The sequence below is a fragment of the Chelonia mydas genome, chromosome 1 (assembly GCF_015237465.2).
Source record: "Chelonia mydas isolate rCheMyd1 chromosome 1, rCheMyd1.pri.v2, whole genome shotgun sequence".
In the NCBI taxonomy this organism is placed as follows: domain Eukaryota; kingdom Metazoa; phylum Chordata; order Testudines; family Cheloniidae; genus Chelonia; species Chelonia mydas.
Window position 1 is genome coordinate 36457594 of NC_057849.1, and position 17183 is coordinate 36474776.

The 17183-nt window shown below is 41.2% G+C and overlaps 1 protein-coding gene across 6 annotated transcripts in view; it reads right to left on the minus strand.

Annotated features, from left to right (window-relative positions):
- The window catches only part of CWF19L2 (CWF19 like cell cycle control factor 2), a 175135-nt gene that overhangs the window by 6285 nt on the left and 151667 nt on the right, over window positions 1–17183 (minus strand). For 5 of the 6 annotated variants that reach the window (XM_037890131.2, XM_037890102.2, XM_037890109.2 and 2 more), the window contains 2 exons: window positions 13746–13847; window positions 9132–10210 (listed from right to left, as the gene is read on the minus strand). In XM_037890131.2, the coding sequence (XP_037746059.1) occupies window positions 10070–10210; window positions 13746–13847 (243 nt within the window). In that variant the 3' untranslated portion in view covers window positions 9132–10069. Of the gene's footprint in view, window positions 1–9131; window positions 10211–13745; window positions 13848–17183 lie in introns of those variants that run through there. The other variant, XM_043529780.1, reaches the window with a different exon arrangement.

The window sequence follows — 17183 nt, forward strand, 5'->3', positions numbered from 1 at the left end:
GACACACCGGTTCAAGTCTCTGCTCTGGAACCAGCCTCAAATAGACTTTTTCAATTCACCAAAAATTCCAACAATTTGCAGGTTCAGTTCCACTCAAAGCAATTCCCCCCCCCACCCCCAGAACTGCCACCAGAGTGAAACCTCAGTTATTCACATGCCTCTAATCCAGAGTGCTCCACCCTGCAGAGATGGCCGTGCCGTCACAAGGCTAAGACATTGCTTGACAGTGTGTGGGGGAAAGCTTGCACGGCTGCCGCTCACAATGTCCCTGTTCTGGCAGCCTTCAGATGTTTCAGTCTGGTGTATTTCACAAATGCAAACTACATGCAACTCTCACCAAAAAAACTCGACAAGGGCTGTCACAGGTAAAGCTAAAAGAACAGGAGGACTTGTGGCACCTTAGAGACTAACAAATTTATTAGAGCATAAGCTTTCGTGAGCTACAGCTCACTTCATCTTATGCTCTAACGAATTTGTTAGTCTCTAAGGTGCCACAAGTCCTCCTGTTCTTTTTGCGGATACAGATTAACACAGCTGCTACTCTGAAACATGCAAAGCTGGTGTCTGAAAACTGAGAAACATGGGTCAATGATGTCTGTGCATGTAGGTCCTGTATATACTGGGTTAACCTTCAGTAATATGGTTAATCTGACGTTAGTTTAAAACCCCATTTTCCTAGCACTTGCATTACTGGATGTGGGGACACACAGAACCTACTTGCTTTATGTTTTCATGGAACACCATTAGTGGTTTGTATTTAGTATGCCAGACTGATGTCAAGGGGCTCATCTGCTCTGCTGCTTTGCTCAACTTGTATGAAAATGCACTAGGGAAAAGGCAAATGTTCAATTTAATTGCAAGGCTGGATTTGTTTTTCCTTTGTGGCTAGGAAGACAATGCAATTATTACAGACAGCCATTTACGCAGCATGCATGGCCTACTTCCCACCTAGCCCTGATTTGAAATGTTCTGGCAAAAGTACAGAATAAAACCAAAATTATGTATCCACAAAGCATTTAAAAGCATGCATTTGCAACACGCAGAGAGCATCTCCAGGAGACACACTATCAAATGAAATGGATTTCAATGGGATTTTTGGGGGTGCACTAGGAATGCATAATCAAGACCTGAAGTAGGTTCTCCGAACTTTACAGATGATCCTGAACTCCAAGGGCTGTGGTAGGGACAGGAGAAATACACACAGTAGGAAGATGGTATAAGACCAGATTCAGACCTGGCTATGGGACGGGGGGCCGCAACTTTAGTGAAGTCTGTGGGTGCTCAGAATCCCTTAGGAACAGGCCTTTAATGTTTGTCAAGTGCTTTGAAGATGAAAGTGCCCAGGATTAAGATCCCCAAGGGTGGTTTTTTTTATTATTATTAAAGCAAAATATTTTCAAGAGTTATTTTTAATGTCTCACTTTTAATGGGAAAGAGACATTTTCTTTTTCACATAATTCAGCAGACAGCTGTGTAAGGAGACAGGGGTTATTCATACAGGTGTAGGTTCACTGCCCCAGAATCTATTTCTGTTCTGGTGCTGAGCAAAATATGGCTCCCTTGAGAAAAAACATTAAAAGGAAAGGCTAGAGATCAGAGAAAATTGGAGAGCAGATACATAGAATGTCTTGAGAAATTTAAAGAAAATAAAGGCTATTTGAAAAAGATGAGTAATACTTACTCCCAGATTCAATCTATCCCAGGAAAATACTTATTAAAAATCCTGGGTCTGTTTTGGACAAATTGTGTATTACAATTTACTGCAGTACTCAGGAACAAACAGATTAGGTTGCATATAGTACTCCACCTCTGGTAAATACAGCTATTACTTTGTTCTTTTATAGCACCACCTGTTTCAAATTCATCAAGCCTCCTAATGTCCCTGCAAGGTAGGAAAGAGGTAACATCACAGCTCTACAGATGGGAATGAGACGCAGAGAAGCTAAATGACCTTTTAAAGGTCACACAGGAAGTCTGAAACGAGCTAGGAATGGAACCCAGACAACTGATTCCATCCTAGCCACAACGCTATCCTTCCCCACTCTCTCTGTGTAAATCTACACCTGCTGACTACTGGTACACCACACTGAGTGATGATGATGTGCAATCACTCATTACCAAGTATGATCATCTTCCATTGGAGTTATCGGTCCTCAGGGGGCTAATAAGGCCAATCCTTGAACCACAAGTTCTATTACAATGAGGGCAGATGTTTTCAGGCTCAGCAGGATGCTGTTGACCATGACTGGAAGCCAGTCTCTCCTTCCTCCTGTGCCTCTTGTCCTCTTTGGCTTGTTGGTGAGCAAGTTCAAAAGGCAGGGGACCATCATGTAGGACTTCACTCCATTTTAAGCAATCCTGGGCAAGTGTCTCCCAAGTGTCAACGTCAATATTACACTTTTTTAGGTTGCCCTTCAGCAAGTCCTTATAACGCTTCTGTTGTCCACCCACGTTAGGGTACCCTTCTTTCAGCTGAGAGAACAGGACCTGTTTTGGGAGGCGATGGTCTGGCATCTGGACAACATGACCAGTCCAGCAGAATTGCTTTGACTGTGGGTGTCTCCAAGATATTTTGAACTTTTCCTTTTGTCAGAAAAGAGTGTTTGTAATAATAAGTTCATGTTCAGCACACTTGGTCAGGAGCAGAACTCCATTTGAATTGCTTTTGCCAACTCCTTCTTTCCCGATAGTTCCTTTCCACAGGTCTGAGTCTCGTCCAACACGTGCATTGAAATCCCCCAGAAGGGGTCTCCGATAAAATGGTTTCCAACTGAGAATAAAAATTTTCCTTTACATTCTCATCAGCATCCAGTGTTGGTGCAAAGGCACTCACAATAGTTGCCTGTTGTTTTTTGGTGAGCCTCAATTGGAGTGTCATAAACCGCTCATTGATGCCAACTGGTACCTCAGAGAGGCACCTTACGAGTTTGTTCTTTATAGCAAAGCCCACTCCATGCAATCTGGGTTCATCTATAGATTTTCCTTTCCAGAAGTAGGTGTATCCTCCTTTCTCCTCCCTCACCTGTCCTTCATCAGCTCTTCTAGTTTTGGACAAAGCAGCAATATCGATGTTGAACCGACTCAATTCACGAGCAATGATGGCTCTACGTTGCTCTGGTCAGTCACTGTTTGAGTTGTCCATCAGGGTACATACATTCCAAGTTCCAAAGTTGAAAAGTTTCTTACATTTTCGACCGCTGATGGGGTGATCCTGCTAGATGCGGCTATCCAGCCAGGAAAAATAGGCAAGACTATTTTTAGAGTTCCTTTTCTAACCCCCTCCCCATGTAGGGTTAGCAGAGTGGATCCTCAAAAGGACTTCTCAGTCGTGGGTGTAGCTGCCGAGAAAATCCTCGAGCGAGATGACTGTATCACACACCCACTGCCTATGTGTCGGTCTGTGACTAGGAACTTCCAGATTTCACTGTCCTGTTCCTGTTGCCACTCACCGATCGTCACCAGACTTTTGACTTGTGCAAATGTTATTTTCCCAAAAACTGGAAGATGCCTGTGTGGGACTTCTTTTAAAGTGGGGAGACTGGTGCACAACAGTCACCACACTATCCTTGACAGATAGAGGATTTGAAACCAATGGTATGGACACCATGATGATTGGAGATCCTCTATCTGCAGCAGCCTTCATCCACCTTCACAGCCGTTGTAACATTACACAAAAGTTTCACCTCCATTGTGCAGTTATCCTCATCTGCTCTGCTGTTAGGGACTTCTTGGATCACACTTTGTCTGGAACCTCGCCCTTGACTGTTCTGCCCTGGGTGATCCTAAGGGAGTACATGACTCCAAGCAGCATCGCTCTTGGGGTCATTGACACACGCAAGCCTCTCCACCACTACAAGGTATGGTAAAAACAAAGCAATAAAGGTACATAAACAAATAGAGCTGGTTGGAATGTTTGTCAAAAATCTGTTTCATCAGAGCAGTAACATTTTGCAGAGCTGCATCAGTTTCAATAAAATTTTTATCAGTTTTACGTTTCAGGGCTGTCTGGTCATTCCTGACTAGACACAGACAGAGCCCAAACTGAAAAGCTCAGGATTTCTATCTGAAAACAGCCACCTTGACACAATTCCATTTTGTGAAAACGTCAAAAGGTTTTCATTCTGGTACAGAACAAAAATAATTTCTGAGAGCCCTAAAATTGCCATCCTCCTGCCAGCTCCATAGAATAAGCTATTATACACACATAGAGAGACCTTGTCTGCACTGAAGTTTTAACACCAATGTAGGTTGAAATCCTGGCCCTATTGAAGTCAATGGTAAAACTCCTATTGACTTCGACAGGGACAGGATTTCAGGTTGGATATTAGGAAAAACTTTTTCACTAGGAGGGTGGTGAAACACTGGAATGTGTTACCTAGGGAGGTGGTAGAATCTCCTTCCTTAGAGGTTTTTAAGGTCAGGCTTGACAGAGCCCTGGCTGGGATGATTTAGTTGGGGATTGGTCCTGCTTTGAGCAGGGGGTTGGACTAGATGACCTCCTGAGGTTCCTTCCAACCCTGATATTCTATGATTCATCCCAACGTAGACATGATGTATCAGTATAACCAGCTAAACTTGATTTTGTGCTGCAGCATAGCTACACTAGTGGCTAAAATCCCACCATAGACCAGGCTTGAGCTAGCACTACTGGTCAGGACATAAGGTATTCCTAGGGGAATTCTGCATCACTGTGTGCGCGCAGAATTCGTGGCCTCCACAGATTTGCTTCCCTGCAGAAATGACTTCTGGCAGGGAAGTAAAGGGAAGCCGCAAGAGCGGTCATGCTCCCCTCCCCAGAAGTGCAGGCAGGTCGGTTTGGGTGACCAGAGCAGCCGGTATAGACATAAATCGCTGCCGGAGTGAGGGGCTGGGCAGTCATGCATGTGAGAGAGAAAGACACTTTGTCCCTCTTTCTCATTATTGCAGCATGTTTGGCATGGAGGAGCAGTGCTTTGGGGTGTTTCTGAGGACATAGGTGTGAGATGGGCTCCATCCCCTCAGGCAGAGCAGAATGTAGCATCCTGCGTGCTAAGTGAATTCTTCCCATTGTTCTTAGTGAATTCCCCCAGAAACATAAAACAGGTGTAAAAATTTTAAGGCCCTTTTACACTGCCAGGGTGGTGTAAAGGAGCCTTATTATAAAGGACAGTATGGCCTTATAAATGCTTATGGTGCTTTAGTGATTAGAAATGGTCTAAATTTTTGGACTGAAAAAATTTCTTATCAAAATGTGCTCCATGAACTGTGAGCTACTGACCTTTCTGGAGATGGTCAGTAACAATATAAATTGTGAGTTTGAGTCCGCAGCCATCGCTTGCTCTTCAGTTGCCTATGGTGTAACGTTGAGCATATGGCTGCATAGATTTGTTGACTAATAACTAGAAGTAAAGGGTCAATACTAGCTACATTACTATTAGACAGAGAGGGTTTGAGGATTTCCTCCAATGCTGCCCACTCCCATTCTCCATCCATTGTACTGTAGTTTGATTATAGTGTGATTATATTGGGTTATTTTACCAAATAAAATATGCAGAATTTTAAAATATTCGGCACAGAATTTTTAATGTTTTGGTGCAGAATTCCCGCAGGAGTAATAAGGGTTATTCTCTATGATTTATATAAAGAGATCTTTGACTTGTCAGGGTACCACATATGGACAAGAGGGACCTCAGTTTGGCATCTCCAGTGGATGGTATTGAATAGTGCCTCAGCTAGATCTACACTGCAGCAGCAGCACTGCCATAAAGTCCAAGTCCTAATGCAGAAATTCAACCCACAATCATCTAAGCCTCCAATAAATAGTGCTACTGACATCACATGTGGTAGGGAGTATTCTTTACAGGCCACGGAAAGGAGCATTAATGTTCAGCTTAATTGACGCATTTTGTGAACATTTATTTGTCACATTTAAGTGAGAGATACACAAGCAGTTACAACTTGAAAACACCCCCCATACACAGGGACAGATTCCAATTTCAGTTACAATAGTGTACAACTGAAGTAAGTCCACTGAAGACAAATGGAATGACTCTGAATTTGCACTCTCAGTAGTATCAGAATCTTGCCTAGTGTACATAGTAGTAATTAATTATTCAGATAAATGACTGAATACTTGTACTATATAAACTCAGAAGCTTGTCTCTCTCACCAACAGAAGTTGGTCTAATAAAATATATTATTTCATCCGCCTTGCCTAATATCCTGGGACCAACATGGCAACAACACTGCATGAATGGTTTTGTGACATTTACAGTAGATCCCCCAATAGGTGAAATCTATCTTCAGTGTTTCCATAAGCAGTTTTTTCAACAATCTATACTTTGAAACTACCTCTGATCTTTTCCCTTGTTTAATTTAAATGTAATATTTTCCGTCCAGGGGCCTCAAGTCCATGGGGATTGTCTTTAAGTCTACATTAAAGGGTAATCTATTTGCTTGTGATTTTGCAGAGCTTTAGGTTTGGATTTGTATAAATTTTTGTGAACACCCACTTTGTTTTTCAGTGTTCTCTGCGGTACTTGCATTACAGGAGCTAAAATTAAATTAAATGATCAATTGTTTTTCTGGGACTGTAGGAAAGGACAACTTAGAGCCAAAATCAGGGCTGTACACGTTCTTAAATTCCAACTCATTAATACAGAAATTCCCCTTAGCCTAAAGATAAACAAAAGAAGACAGCTGGTGTGGTTGTGCCTAGCATTAGATGAACATGTAACCATGAAGATCAACTTTGCTGATACTTCTCATAGAGTACAAATGTTTACTACTAATAATTCTGATCCCCTCGCCTCACAACACAGGCAACTAACAAAGCAGATACAGTGGACCCTCAGAGTTATGAACACCAGAGTCACGAACTGACCAGTCAACCACTCACCTCATTTGGAACTGGAAGTATGTAATCAGGCAGCAGCAGAGAAAAAAAGCAAATACAGCACAGTACTGTGTTAAATGTAAACTACTAAAAAAATAAAGGGAAAGCATTTTTCTTCTGCATAATAACATTTCAAAGCTGTATTTAAGCCAATGTTCAGTTGTAAACTTCTGAAAGAGCAACCATAATGTTTTGTTCAGAGTTACGAACAACCTTCATTCCCAAGTTTCAGAGTAGCAGCCGTTTTAGCCTGTATCCGCAAAAAGAACAGGAGTACTTGTGGCACCTTATAGACTAACAAATTTGTTAGTCTGTAAGGTGCCACAAGTACTCCTGTTCTCCATTCCCAAGGTGTTTGTAACTCTGAGGTTCTACTGTATAGTAAAGACTTCTTTGAGACAACCAAAGAGTTAATTACTAGCTTTGAAATCTGGTATGGAATTTTATGGAAAAGGTTAAACATTCTGGTTGAACTCCCACAGATTTTAATAAAAGATAGTGACAAAGCGGATTAAATTCATGCTGGCTTCAACATCCGTGTAGCCAACAACTGTCCCAACAGATTTTTTTCTGCTGTTCTTAAAACAATTTTCAACTTTTCTTCAGTTCTGAAAGTTTCTACTGGTTTAAGAGAATACATATAGTATATATGTATACCCCTATATATATAGCATCAGATTCTGCTATCCTTTTCCAGGTTGTGTAGTAACTTGCTCTACTGATTTCAGTGGAACTACTTGTGGAAAAGCTACTGCTCAAGGTGAGGGTATTGGAATGTAAGCCTGTATTGAGCAATACTGCCAGAACTAATAGAAACATTCAAAATGAAAGTTTTAAGAAAACCTACTGCACAGGAGTTGGAAATGGCAGTCACTCTGATCTGGAACTAAAGTATTTTGTTGTTGAACTGAACTTCAGTACACAAGCTAAGCAGTAGGGATGGATAAGGGCTCATTGAATAAATACTAAGAGACCTTTAGGTAGGAGAACGACTAATCTATCTACACATGAGAACTTTAGGAAATACACAGCCGGGAAGGGAGAATTTTGGGGAGAATTGACATTTATTTAGGAAAATGCAGTCAAGATCATTATGTATTCTGGAGCTCCCCATCTGCTTCCACTCAGGCATATGAAAATGACTTTTCCCTGGGACTCAAAGACATGAGACTTTGCCAGTTCCATGGTTATTCCTTAAGGGACATGTGTGGTCAGATACAACACATGCTTTCAGGGAGAAGGCAGATTTCAGTTGTGCTTTAGATAGATAACAAGGACTGCATAGTAGCCAAATGTGTTTCCTGGCTTTACCAGTCCTTTCTAGGACCTGTGTAATGAGGCAATTAGTTCATCGTTTATCTTCACTATGTTCTCTCCAATGTAGTTTACTTTAGATCAAAAACCCATTAGATTTATATAATCAAAAATGAGAGCCAAGTCAATGCGCTTTTAGAGAATAGTGTCTGAAAAATTCAAAGTGAAAAACTAACCACGTCCTCTTGATTGAGGCAGATAAAAGTGGAAAGTGGTAATTTGAGAAGGGGCAATGTGCCAGAACAAAGATTGGCTTATGCTTTTAAAAGCTACAGCTGAAAACCTTGAGTGCACCCAGCGGAAGTGTGTGTAAAATGGCTGTCAAGGTATTGTGGGTGTCGCAGTTAGAGTGGCAAATACATTGATTTTTTGGTTCAGTAGCCGAACCAAAATATCTGTAAAACAATTCAGTTTGTTGTGGTTTGGTTTTTTTTCCTCGACAAGATGAAAAAATGTTGTTTTGAATGAGCATTTCATTTTGAACAAGTTAATTTGAAACATGTCAGCTGGTTTATTTTGACATTTTCTAGACAAACCATTTAGACCTTGAAAAAAAATTTTATTTGGGGGGTTTTTTCGACCAAACCAAATTGCCAAAATCAACCCAAATTTGCAAATACTTTCACTGCCCCCAAAATGCAGTTTTGGCATATTCACCACAATTTTTTGGTGCAGTTCTATTCACAACACTTGGGGTTAGCTGGTGTAAATCGGCTTACTCCCACTGACTTCAGTGGGGCTACACCAATTTCCATAAGCCAAGGATATGGCCCCTGATGTCCAAGCGGTAAATTGTAACATTGTCAAAGAAACATCATAAAACGATATATTAGTAATTAAAACAAAGATGGCGGTTTATTTATAAAATGATCTTCCCAGCTGCAATACAATGAGGCAGATTTGCAAGGTTACTGTACAAAATGATTGACACACCAGATTTGTGTAACTGGGTCATGCTTACTTTATTCTGTATGACTCATGTTATACAAAAAGAAAATGAATGTTAAAGGAATACACTAATTGACTGTGACTGTTTAACCCATCAAAAGTTTATTTAATGAAATACTAATACTTTCTTCGGTCCTTTGAATCTCAGCGATCCATTCCATAACCTGACTGGGTCACAATAGTAAGCTGAACTATATAAGAAAACAGTTCAGTGGGAAGCCTGCTTGAAGCATATTTTAACACAGTTCACAAATACTGTTCCATTCTGAGCACAGGGCCTTTCAATCACATAAATCCTGCTTTAAAGGCTTAAGTAGGACTTAAAGCCTTATTACAGGCCCTCTGGCCAGGGGTGAATTTCACCTGCAGAGTGCATTGGTGTCAAATATATGTAATGATCTTCATCTGAAAGAGCAGAGGGACTAAAAACAGAAACAAAAAATTCCAAGAAATATTCCTAATTTAACAGTGTATTATTCAAAATGTCCTTACGATTAAATCACTGTCAGAAAATATAGTCAGTCAAATAATTAATATTGACTTTGTCCTAAACAGAAGATAAGTAACTCCAATTCAGAGGTCAGAAAAATACAAAAGTCGAATTGCATTTTGCTGAATTTAACTAGCTCTGCAGATGTCTACCTTTTTATTGGCTTAGTTTACAAAAACAATTCTGTATATTTCTGATCCATTGGCTTACAGTTTAGTTTGATTCATCTGTCAAATATGTGTTGTGAAAAAAAGATGAGCATATGGACAGTCTGGAGTTTAACAGTATTTCTAGTTTTTAGAATGTGTACTAGCAACATATAAAACACCAGTGTTTTACTTAAAATATGAAATATCCTTTAAAAAATAATTTATAGTATATGCTGTCCTTGATTACTGTCACTCTCAATATCTCTTTTGGATTCATCCAGTTGGGTAAAGGACTCATTCTTTAGTTTTGGTGATATCATATGGTTTCCACCACTGTGCAAATTGCAACACTTTCTTCCTCTGATCATCAAAGTTCTCTCTAATTCCTTTTTTCCAAAGCCTTGGTTCCAAGTCCAGCATGCCACCAATGATTTCCTTTGCAAGTATAAAAGAGAAAATAAAGAAAAAGGCTGAATGGTTGTATGACTGCACTTAAGGCTATTTTGCAATCAAATTTAAGAATATGTATGTTTCAGGTTATGGTAATATCTTCTGTCACTATTTTCCTCATATGTCACTCACCCACCTTGTCTCTCTAATATCCTGGGACCAAGGGCCAGCCTTACGGGTGGGTGCCATGGTCAAGAGGCAAGGAGTGGCATGGGCCTGGGGTGCGAGGCCATGGAAGGGAGCTCAGGGCAATGGGGGAGGGGGGGGGGGGGGGGTCAGCAGAGCCTGGAGGCAATGGGTGGGGAGCCTGGGGAAGCAGTGAGGCCTGAGAGGAATGGGAAGGGGAGCCTGGATGGGAAGTCCAGGGAGGAAGGAGGGACAGAGGTGATTGGGGGGGAAGGGGAGCCTAGGAAGGCAACGGGGGCCAGTGCGCCAAAATACAAGTTTGCTCAGGGCACCATTTTCCTTAAGTCTGCCCCTGCTGGGACTGACATGGCTACAACAACACTACATAGTCAAGGATGAAAGACTAGAAAGGCTGAATGTAGCTAAATAGAACATTTTAAGAAATTAAATTCTGAAACCCTTAAACTCTCCAAAACTAGACTGCAAAATGGAAAAAATTCAGCTTGTCAGGTGAGTGACTCAGCCAACAACTTCTCAGATACAGCATTGAAATGCACTCTGCAAGGATCATACCACTCTAGGGCTATATGGTTGTATTAGTAAGTTTGTGATTTAAGTAGACGAAAGCCCAGAAATTCACAGGCTCCCCCACTCTGTTCATAGCAATATCTGAAAAAAGATTAAATTATTCCCCAAGTCCACTTATTGTCTGGTTTTTCATTACTGATTCTTCCAAGAAATTATTACTGGGGCTTAATAAAAAACGTAAGCTTTTATTGCAATTCGTAGTTTATGCAATAAATTCTCAGCATACACATGCAGGGATTTAACCACATAACTCCTAGTAATATTATCAGTTATGTGAGACAGAAATAGCATATATGGGAGTACAGATGTTATACAAACTTGAATTCTTTTTATTTCTTAAATGAATTTCATCTTGAAAGGTTCTTAAAGAAATTTTTCTCTATCAAGATGAAACTTTCAAAAGACAAGCTGTTTGACTTATGGCCTAGCTCCCAAATATAAAGATTATTAAATTGTCTTGTTTGTGAGAAGAACGACGACATCTGGTCGTGAATTAGTTTTGCTGATGGATGAATGCTGAGTGGCTTGTTGTTGCTAGGTCTTCTCAATTAGTTAGTTTGATAGGATTTTGGATAGACTCTTCTGTAACACAATGTCATCTCAAGACCTTTCACCTGGACAAAGCCATGTCAACCTCCTCAAAAATGGTTTTGTGTTCTGTATTCTTGATATTTTGACAGTCTCTGTGGTATGCAAAAACTGAATATTTTGTAATTGCTGGCTTAAGTGGGACTTTTCCCAAAAGTGAGACTAGCTGAGGAAGGTCTAACTCAAATCTGATGGGACCAAGTTCATAGAATCACAGAATATCAGGATTGGAAGGACCTCAGGAGGTCATCAAGTCCAACGCCCTGCTCAAAGCAGGACCAATCCCCAATTTTTGCCCCAGATCCCTAAATGGCCCCCTCCAGGATTGAACTCACAACCCTGGGTTTAGCAGGCCAATGCTCAAACCACTGAGCTATCCCTCCGCTCACCCTCCCAGTTGCATGTCTCCAGGGTAGCCTCACATTTAATTTGCTCAAAGGGCTTGGAGGGAGACTCTCTGCAAGATAGAGTGAGTGAAGCTCGCCTTTCGGGTCACCGAGCCACCTGAGGGAAGATTCACATTCCAGAAATTCTGACGTGGATCACCTCAAGGAGAGGAAATCAATAAATCAACCGACGGGCTACGCCAGCCTTTGGCCAATCTCCAGGCCTGAAGGCATGCTAGAGAGAAGTGCTGTGCCAGCAAGATCACCATTTGTCCCTTGACTGCAGTTTCATCTCCTACTCCATGAGGATCTAGAAGGCTCAGAGAGCTGAAGACTTTGTGAACCCCCATTACCTTAAGCATCTTAGTTCTAAAAAACTTTAATGGTCACATGTAAATTTGGGTGCTAAACTATCTAATTTCCGCTTATCTAAGTATTATAATACGGACTAACAAAATATTTTTGTAGGGAGTTTGGAGAGTAAACCAGTAGCCACCACGCTAGAATTGAAATCTAATCAGGAAGCTTTGTAATTGGTTTGTAGGTTGTTGTTTTAACATGAGATAATTTAGTGTCAGTATCAAAATATCAACCAGGTCCCACTTATAGATTCAACTGACTTGGGTGAAATTCTTTTGGTGGAGTTACAATCAAATGGACAGCCACCTTCTTCGAATTTATAAGGATTATTTGTTGTATTAATCTGATAAATGAAGTAATCTGATTATTTGAATCCACTTCAATATTGAGACTAACTTGTTGATTTGACCTTGATTTGACAGTTGCACTGTGTTAGTCTTAGTTTAGTTTAGTATTATGAATAAGGCTAAGATTTTGTGATGGTAATTTTTGCCATAGTAATTTCATAGACAGGTCACTGGCAGTAAACAAAAATTCACAGAAGACCATGACCTGTCCATGACTTTTACTAAAAATAACCCTGACAAAATGAGGAGTGGGGGGGTCCAGCACCCACCGCTGCTGCCGCTCACAGCAGCTGGGAGCTTCAGGACAGGTGGCTGGGAGTTGCTGGGGCCCCCTGCTCCAGTTTGGAACTCCAGGGGCCTGCCTGCCATTACTCAAACCTTCGGGGGTTGCCTTCCACCCACGGTGGCTGGGCGCTCCAGGGGCCACCTGACGTCCCAAACAGGTGGGCGCTCCAGGGGCTGCCTGTGGCGGCTCGGACCTGCGGCGGTCCCTGCTATGGCTCAGAGCTCTGGCGGCTTGGAGCTCCGGGCAGGCATCTGGGAACTGCAGGGCCCCCAACTGCCCTCAGGGGCTCAGAGCTCTGAGGGAGCCTCCTGCCACAGCTTGGAGCTCTGGGGCTGGCAGCTGCAGGGCCCCCACTGGCTGACAGCTCCAGCCCCGCGTCTGAAGCAGAAAATGTCACAGAGGTCTCTGGAAGTCACGGATTCCATGACCTCCATGACATAACCATAGCCTTCATTATGAACAGTAGGTTAGCTTTGGTGATATGCACTCTTGCTTTTATTTTTGTTCAATAGTTTTAGTAACATTTATAAAACTGATATATAAGTGTGATTCAACACTGAATCACACTTCTTTCAATTAGCAATGTGGATCCAGAACCTTTGAGGATGAAGGTGGGTATCAGTCAGTCAGCCCAAAAGCCTGACAAGATCCCCCTCAATTAGCCTTTGGTTCTCACATATGTGACTTAAATCCCAAAGCATTGCGTAGAAAATCTACTACCATCTACTAAACTGTGATAAAGTATGTTAAAATAGCTCAGTGTTGGTGATGTCTGATTTAATTACTAATACAAAAAATTCAATACATGACTGGTGCTTTGGACTTGTACATGTCAATACCTTTCCAAAATAATGAGGGAACTTGTGCTGATCTTCGATTACGTGAGCAAAGCCTCCTTGAAGGCCGAAGTCCACAGAGAAGTAGGGCAAGCCTCTAGGAATCTAAATACATACGAAAAACATGCATTTTAGATATTTTAATAGACTATTTACAAAATAACTTCTGTTTTTAATTAAGCCGCCCCACAATTTATTAAAAGTGAAAGTTGTTTTTAAAATTGGCAGTCAGTACTAACACAGAAGAAATTTAGGCCCTGATCCTGCGAAGACTTAGGCAAGTCAATGGGACTAACAATGTAAGTGAAGTTAAATATGCCCATATGTATTTGCAGGATCGGGGCCGTATAGGGTATATCTACACAGCATTCTGGGGCAAGCCTCCAGCCCAGGTTGCCTGACTCGGGGTAGTGGGCTCCTGCTAGCACTCTAAAAATAGCTATTATAGACAGCGCTTTGAAGTTGCAGATTGGACTGTTGCTCAGGCTGTGACACCTTGGAAGGTGGATGGGCTTCACAGCCCAAGCTCCGGTACAAGCCACAATTTAAAAGCACTGTCTATATCACTATTTTCAGAGTGCTAGCACAAGCCCCACTGGCCCAACTCTGACAAGCCGGGCTAGGAGGCTCACTCCAAAACACTGTGTAGACCTATCCATATTGTACTGCATCTTTCTACAAACTGCATCACAAAAATACGTTTTTATACAGTTAAATAATCCAGCTGCTGAGTTAAAAAAAAGAAGGGGAAAAGAACAGGATACAGAAACTGGAAGAAGAGACGTTTGAAAATAGATGGAGAGATGATGACATGGAGTGATTCAGGAAAGTTGAATCCAGATGGCAGGAAATGCAGAGAAGAAGGTTATAACATCAAATGTGGTGAGACTGAAGGCATGGAGAGGAGACTGGCTTAGAGAGATATATGTATTAAGAGAGAACCATCAGCATCAGAGATTTCCTTACCTTCTGGACTATAGCTGTGTCAAGCATGGGGAAATTTAAGAAGCAGGACTGCACGTTAAATTATTGCAAGGGATGAAGAGTATGACGTAGTAAAGACAAATGCCCCAGATTTTAGTCAGACGCCTTTATCGGTGGCCATTTTGATGCCCCGAAAAAAAGAACTTTTTAGAAAAAAACAAAGGCAGGGATACAGTGCTGGAACAGCCCCACTACACAAGTCATGGAAATTATGGACTAGCCTGTTGAAGGGGAGATTTTCATAGTTTGCTGAGCTCGCAATGAATTGGCCAGCCAGCCAAGAGATACCGCTAAAAATTTTCATTGGGAGAAGAGGGAGAGGTGCCCTTGAAAGATTCATTAGTTGCTATGGTGTTACAAGTGGAGTACTGCTGCTTCATGGCAGCACACTATTTAATCTCTACTGATTGCTGAGCATGTTCCTGCATAGACAGATGGTAAGAGTTATTGTGTCTCAAACTCACAAATACTTCCTCTGTTCCAGGCCACGTCTCATAACTATCATGGGTGGTGTTTTACAAATGGCTTTCAAATAAAATGATATAGAACACAGGTTGTTTAAGATAAGAATTCCCATAGAGGGTGCAAATTAATTTATTTTGCAACATACATCATCATCTATAGGGAAGCATTTAAAGTCAGGTTTAAAACTATTGAGTAAAGAATGACCTTGGAAGAGGAAAAAGGGGGTTGCATTGTCTTACTTGAAAACAGTTCCAAAAGGCTAAACAAAGTTCTTCCTCTCTCCTGGTAGGCTTTGTTTATTTTTGTGTAAGGACATGACTTTGATAATTAGCGAATCAGGTAATTTATGAGTGATAACATTGTGTGACTTGTTTAATATGGCTTCAATATATAGTGTCCCTTACAGTATACAGGTCTATACTACTACATATATCAACTATCATTGCTTACAATCTTCATTAAATTTTCTTTAGCAGCCTGAACTATGTGGCTATTTCAATATTTGTGTTATTTTCCATTACAGCTAGAGATCCTTTTATTAGAAACCAAAATGAAAAGAAAAATTTTGATTAAGACGTTTGTTAAAATATAATAGCGAATTAAAAAAATGAATTATTCAATAGCTGACACATGGGATTATGATGTCTGCTTATCAACAAAATCTGGAATGCTTTAAAAACCAGTGTTGACTTGACAAATCACATTTGCTCCTGTAAATTAAATTCTGACCTGCTGTTGTAGTAAACTTAGAGGTTATTTGTAACATGTGGAAAGAGATTAAAGGAAAAAATATGTTTCTCCCTTTTTCATAGCTTCTCTCATGTAACAGCACTGTGTGTGAATTGCACTGTTTTGCTTAGGTCATTAGCACATCTTGTCTCATGCACTAGAATAATGACCTCACTCTCATCTGGGGGGAGCTCACTGGCACACACTTTCTCTAGCCCTGCAGGAGGGTGTTTACCAGCAGCAAATAAGGCTGAAAGGGAAACTGAATAGGCAGCACCCATACAGAGGTGTGCACAAAAAGACAAAGGAGAGAGACACGTCGAGGGACGTGATTGTTCCCCTCTATTCAACACTGGTGAGGCCTCATCTGGAGTACTGTGTCCAGTTTTGGGCCCCACGCTATAAGAAGGATGTGGAAAAATTGGAAAATGTCCAGCGGAGGACAACAAAAATGATTAAGGGACTGGGACACATGACTTATGAGGAGAGGCTGAGGGAACTGGGATTGTTTAGTCTGCGGAAGAGAAGAATGAGGGGGGGATTTGATAGCTGATTTCAACTACCTGAAAGGGGGTTCCAAAGAGGATGGATCTAGAGTGTTCTCAGCGGTAGCTGATGACAGAACAAGGAGTAATAGTCTCAAGTTGCAGTGGGGGAGATTTAGGTTGGATATTAGGAAAAACTTTTTCACTAGGAGGGTGGTGAAACACTGGAATGCGTTACCTAGGGAGGTGGTGGAATCTCCTTCCTTAGATATTTTTAAGGTCAGGCTTGACAAAGCCCTGGCTGGGATGATTTAGTTGGGGATTGGTCCTGCTTTGAGCAGGGGGTTGGACTAGATGACCTCCTGCGGTTCCTTCCAACCCTGATATTCTATGATTCTATGAGAGTGGAAGAGGGAGTTCTTGTTTTCAAGCCTGCCTAAAAAACTTTCTAAACAAGATCAAGAGAGCAGAAAAACCCTGATTGTTTTAAAGACATTTTTAAAAAATGTTTAAGACAAATCATTTAAAGGGAGCTATTAGAAACTTGACTATTTGAATGCTGTACACAGTCCTGCACGGACGTCAATTTTAAAAAAAAAATCAAGTTGACAGTTGATTCTTAAAGCACCAATAACTAATGTGGGTAAGGTTGGTCTTTTAGTCTATGTCTAGGAGCCTTCTGTAGATCCTGTTTAAGTCTATGAAGACAGTGAGGGGGAGAACTTCTATATCTTGTCCTAATCCTGACCAAGACCTTTCCATTAATTCTCTTCCACAT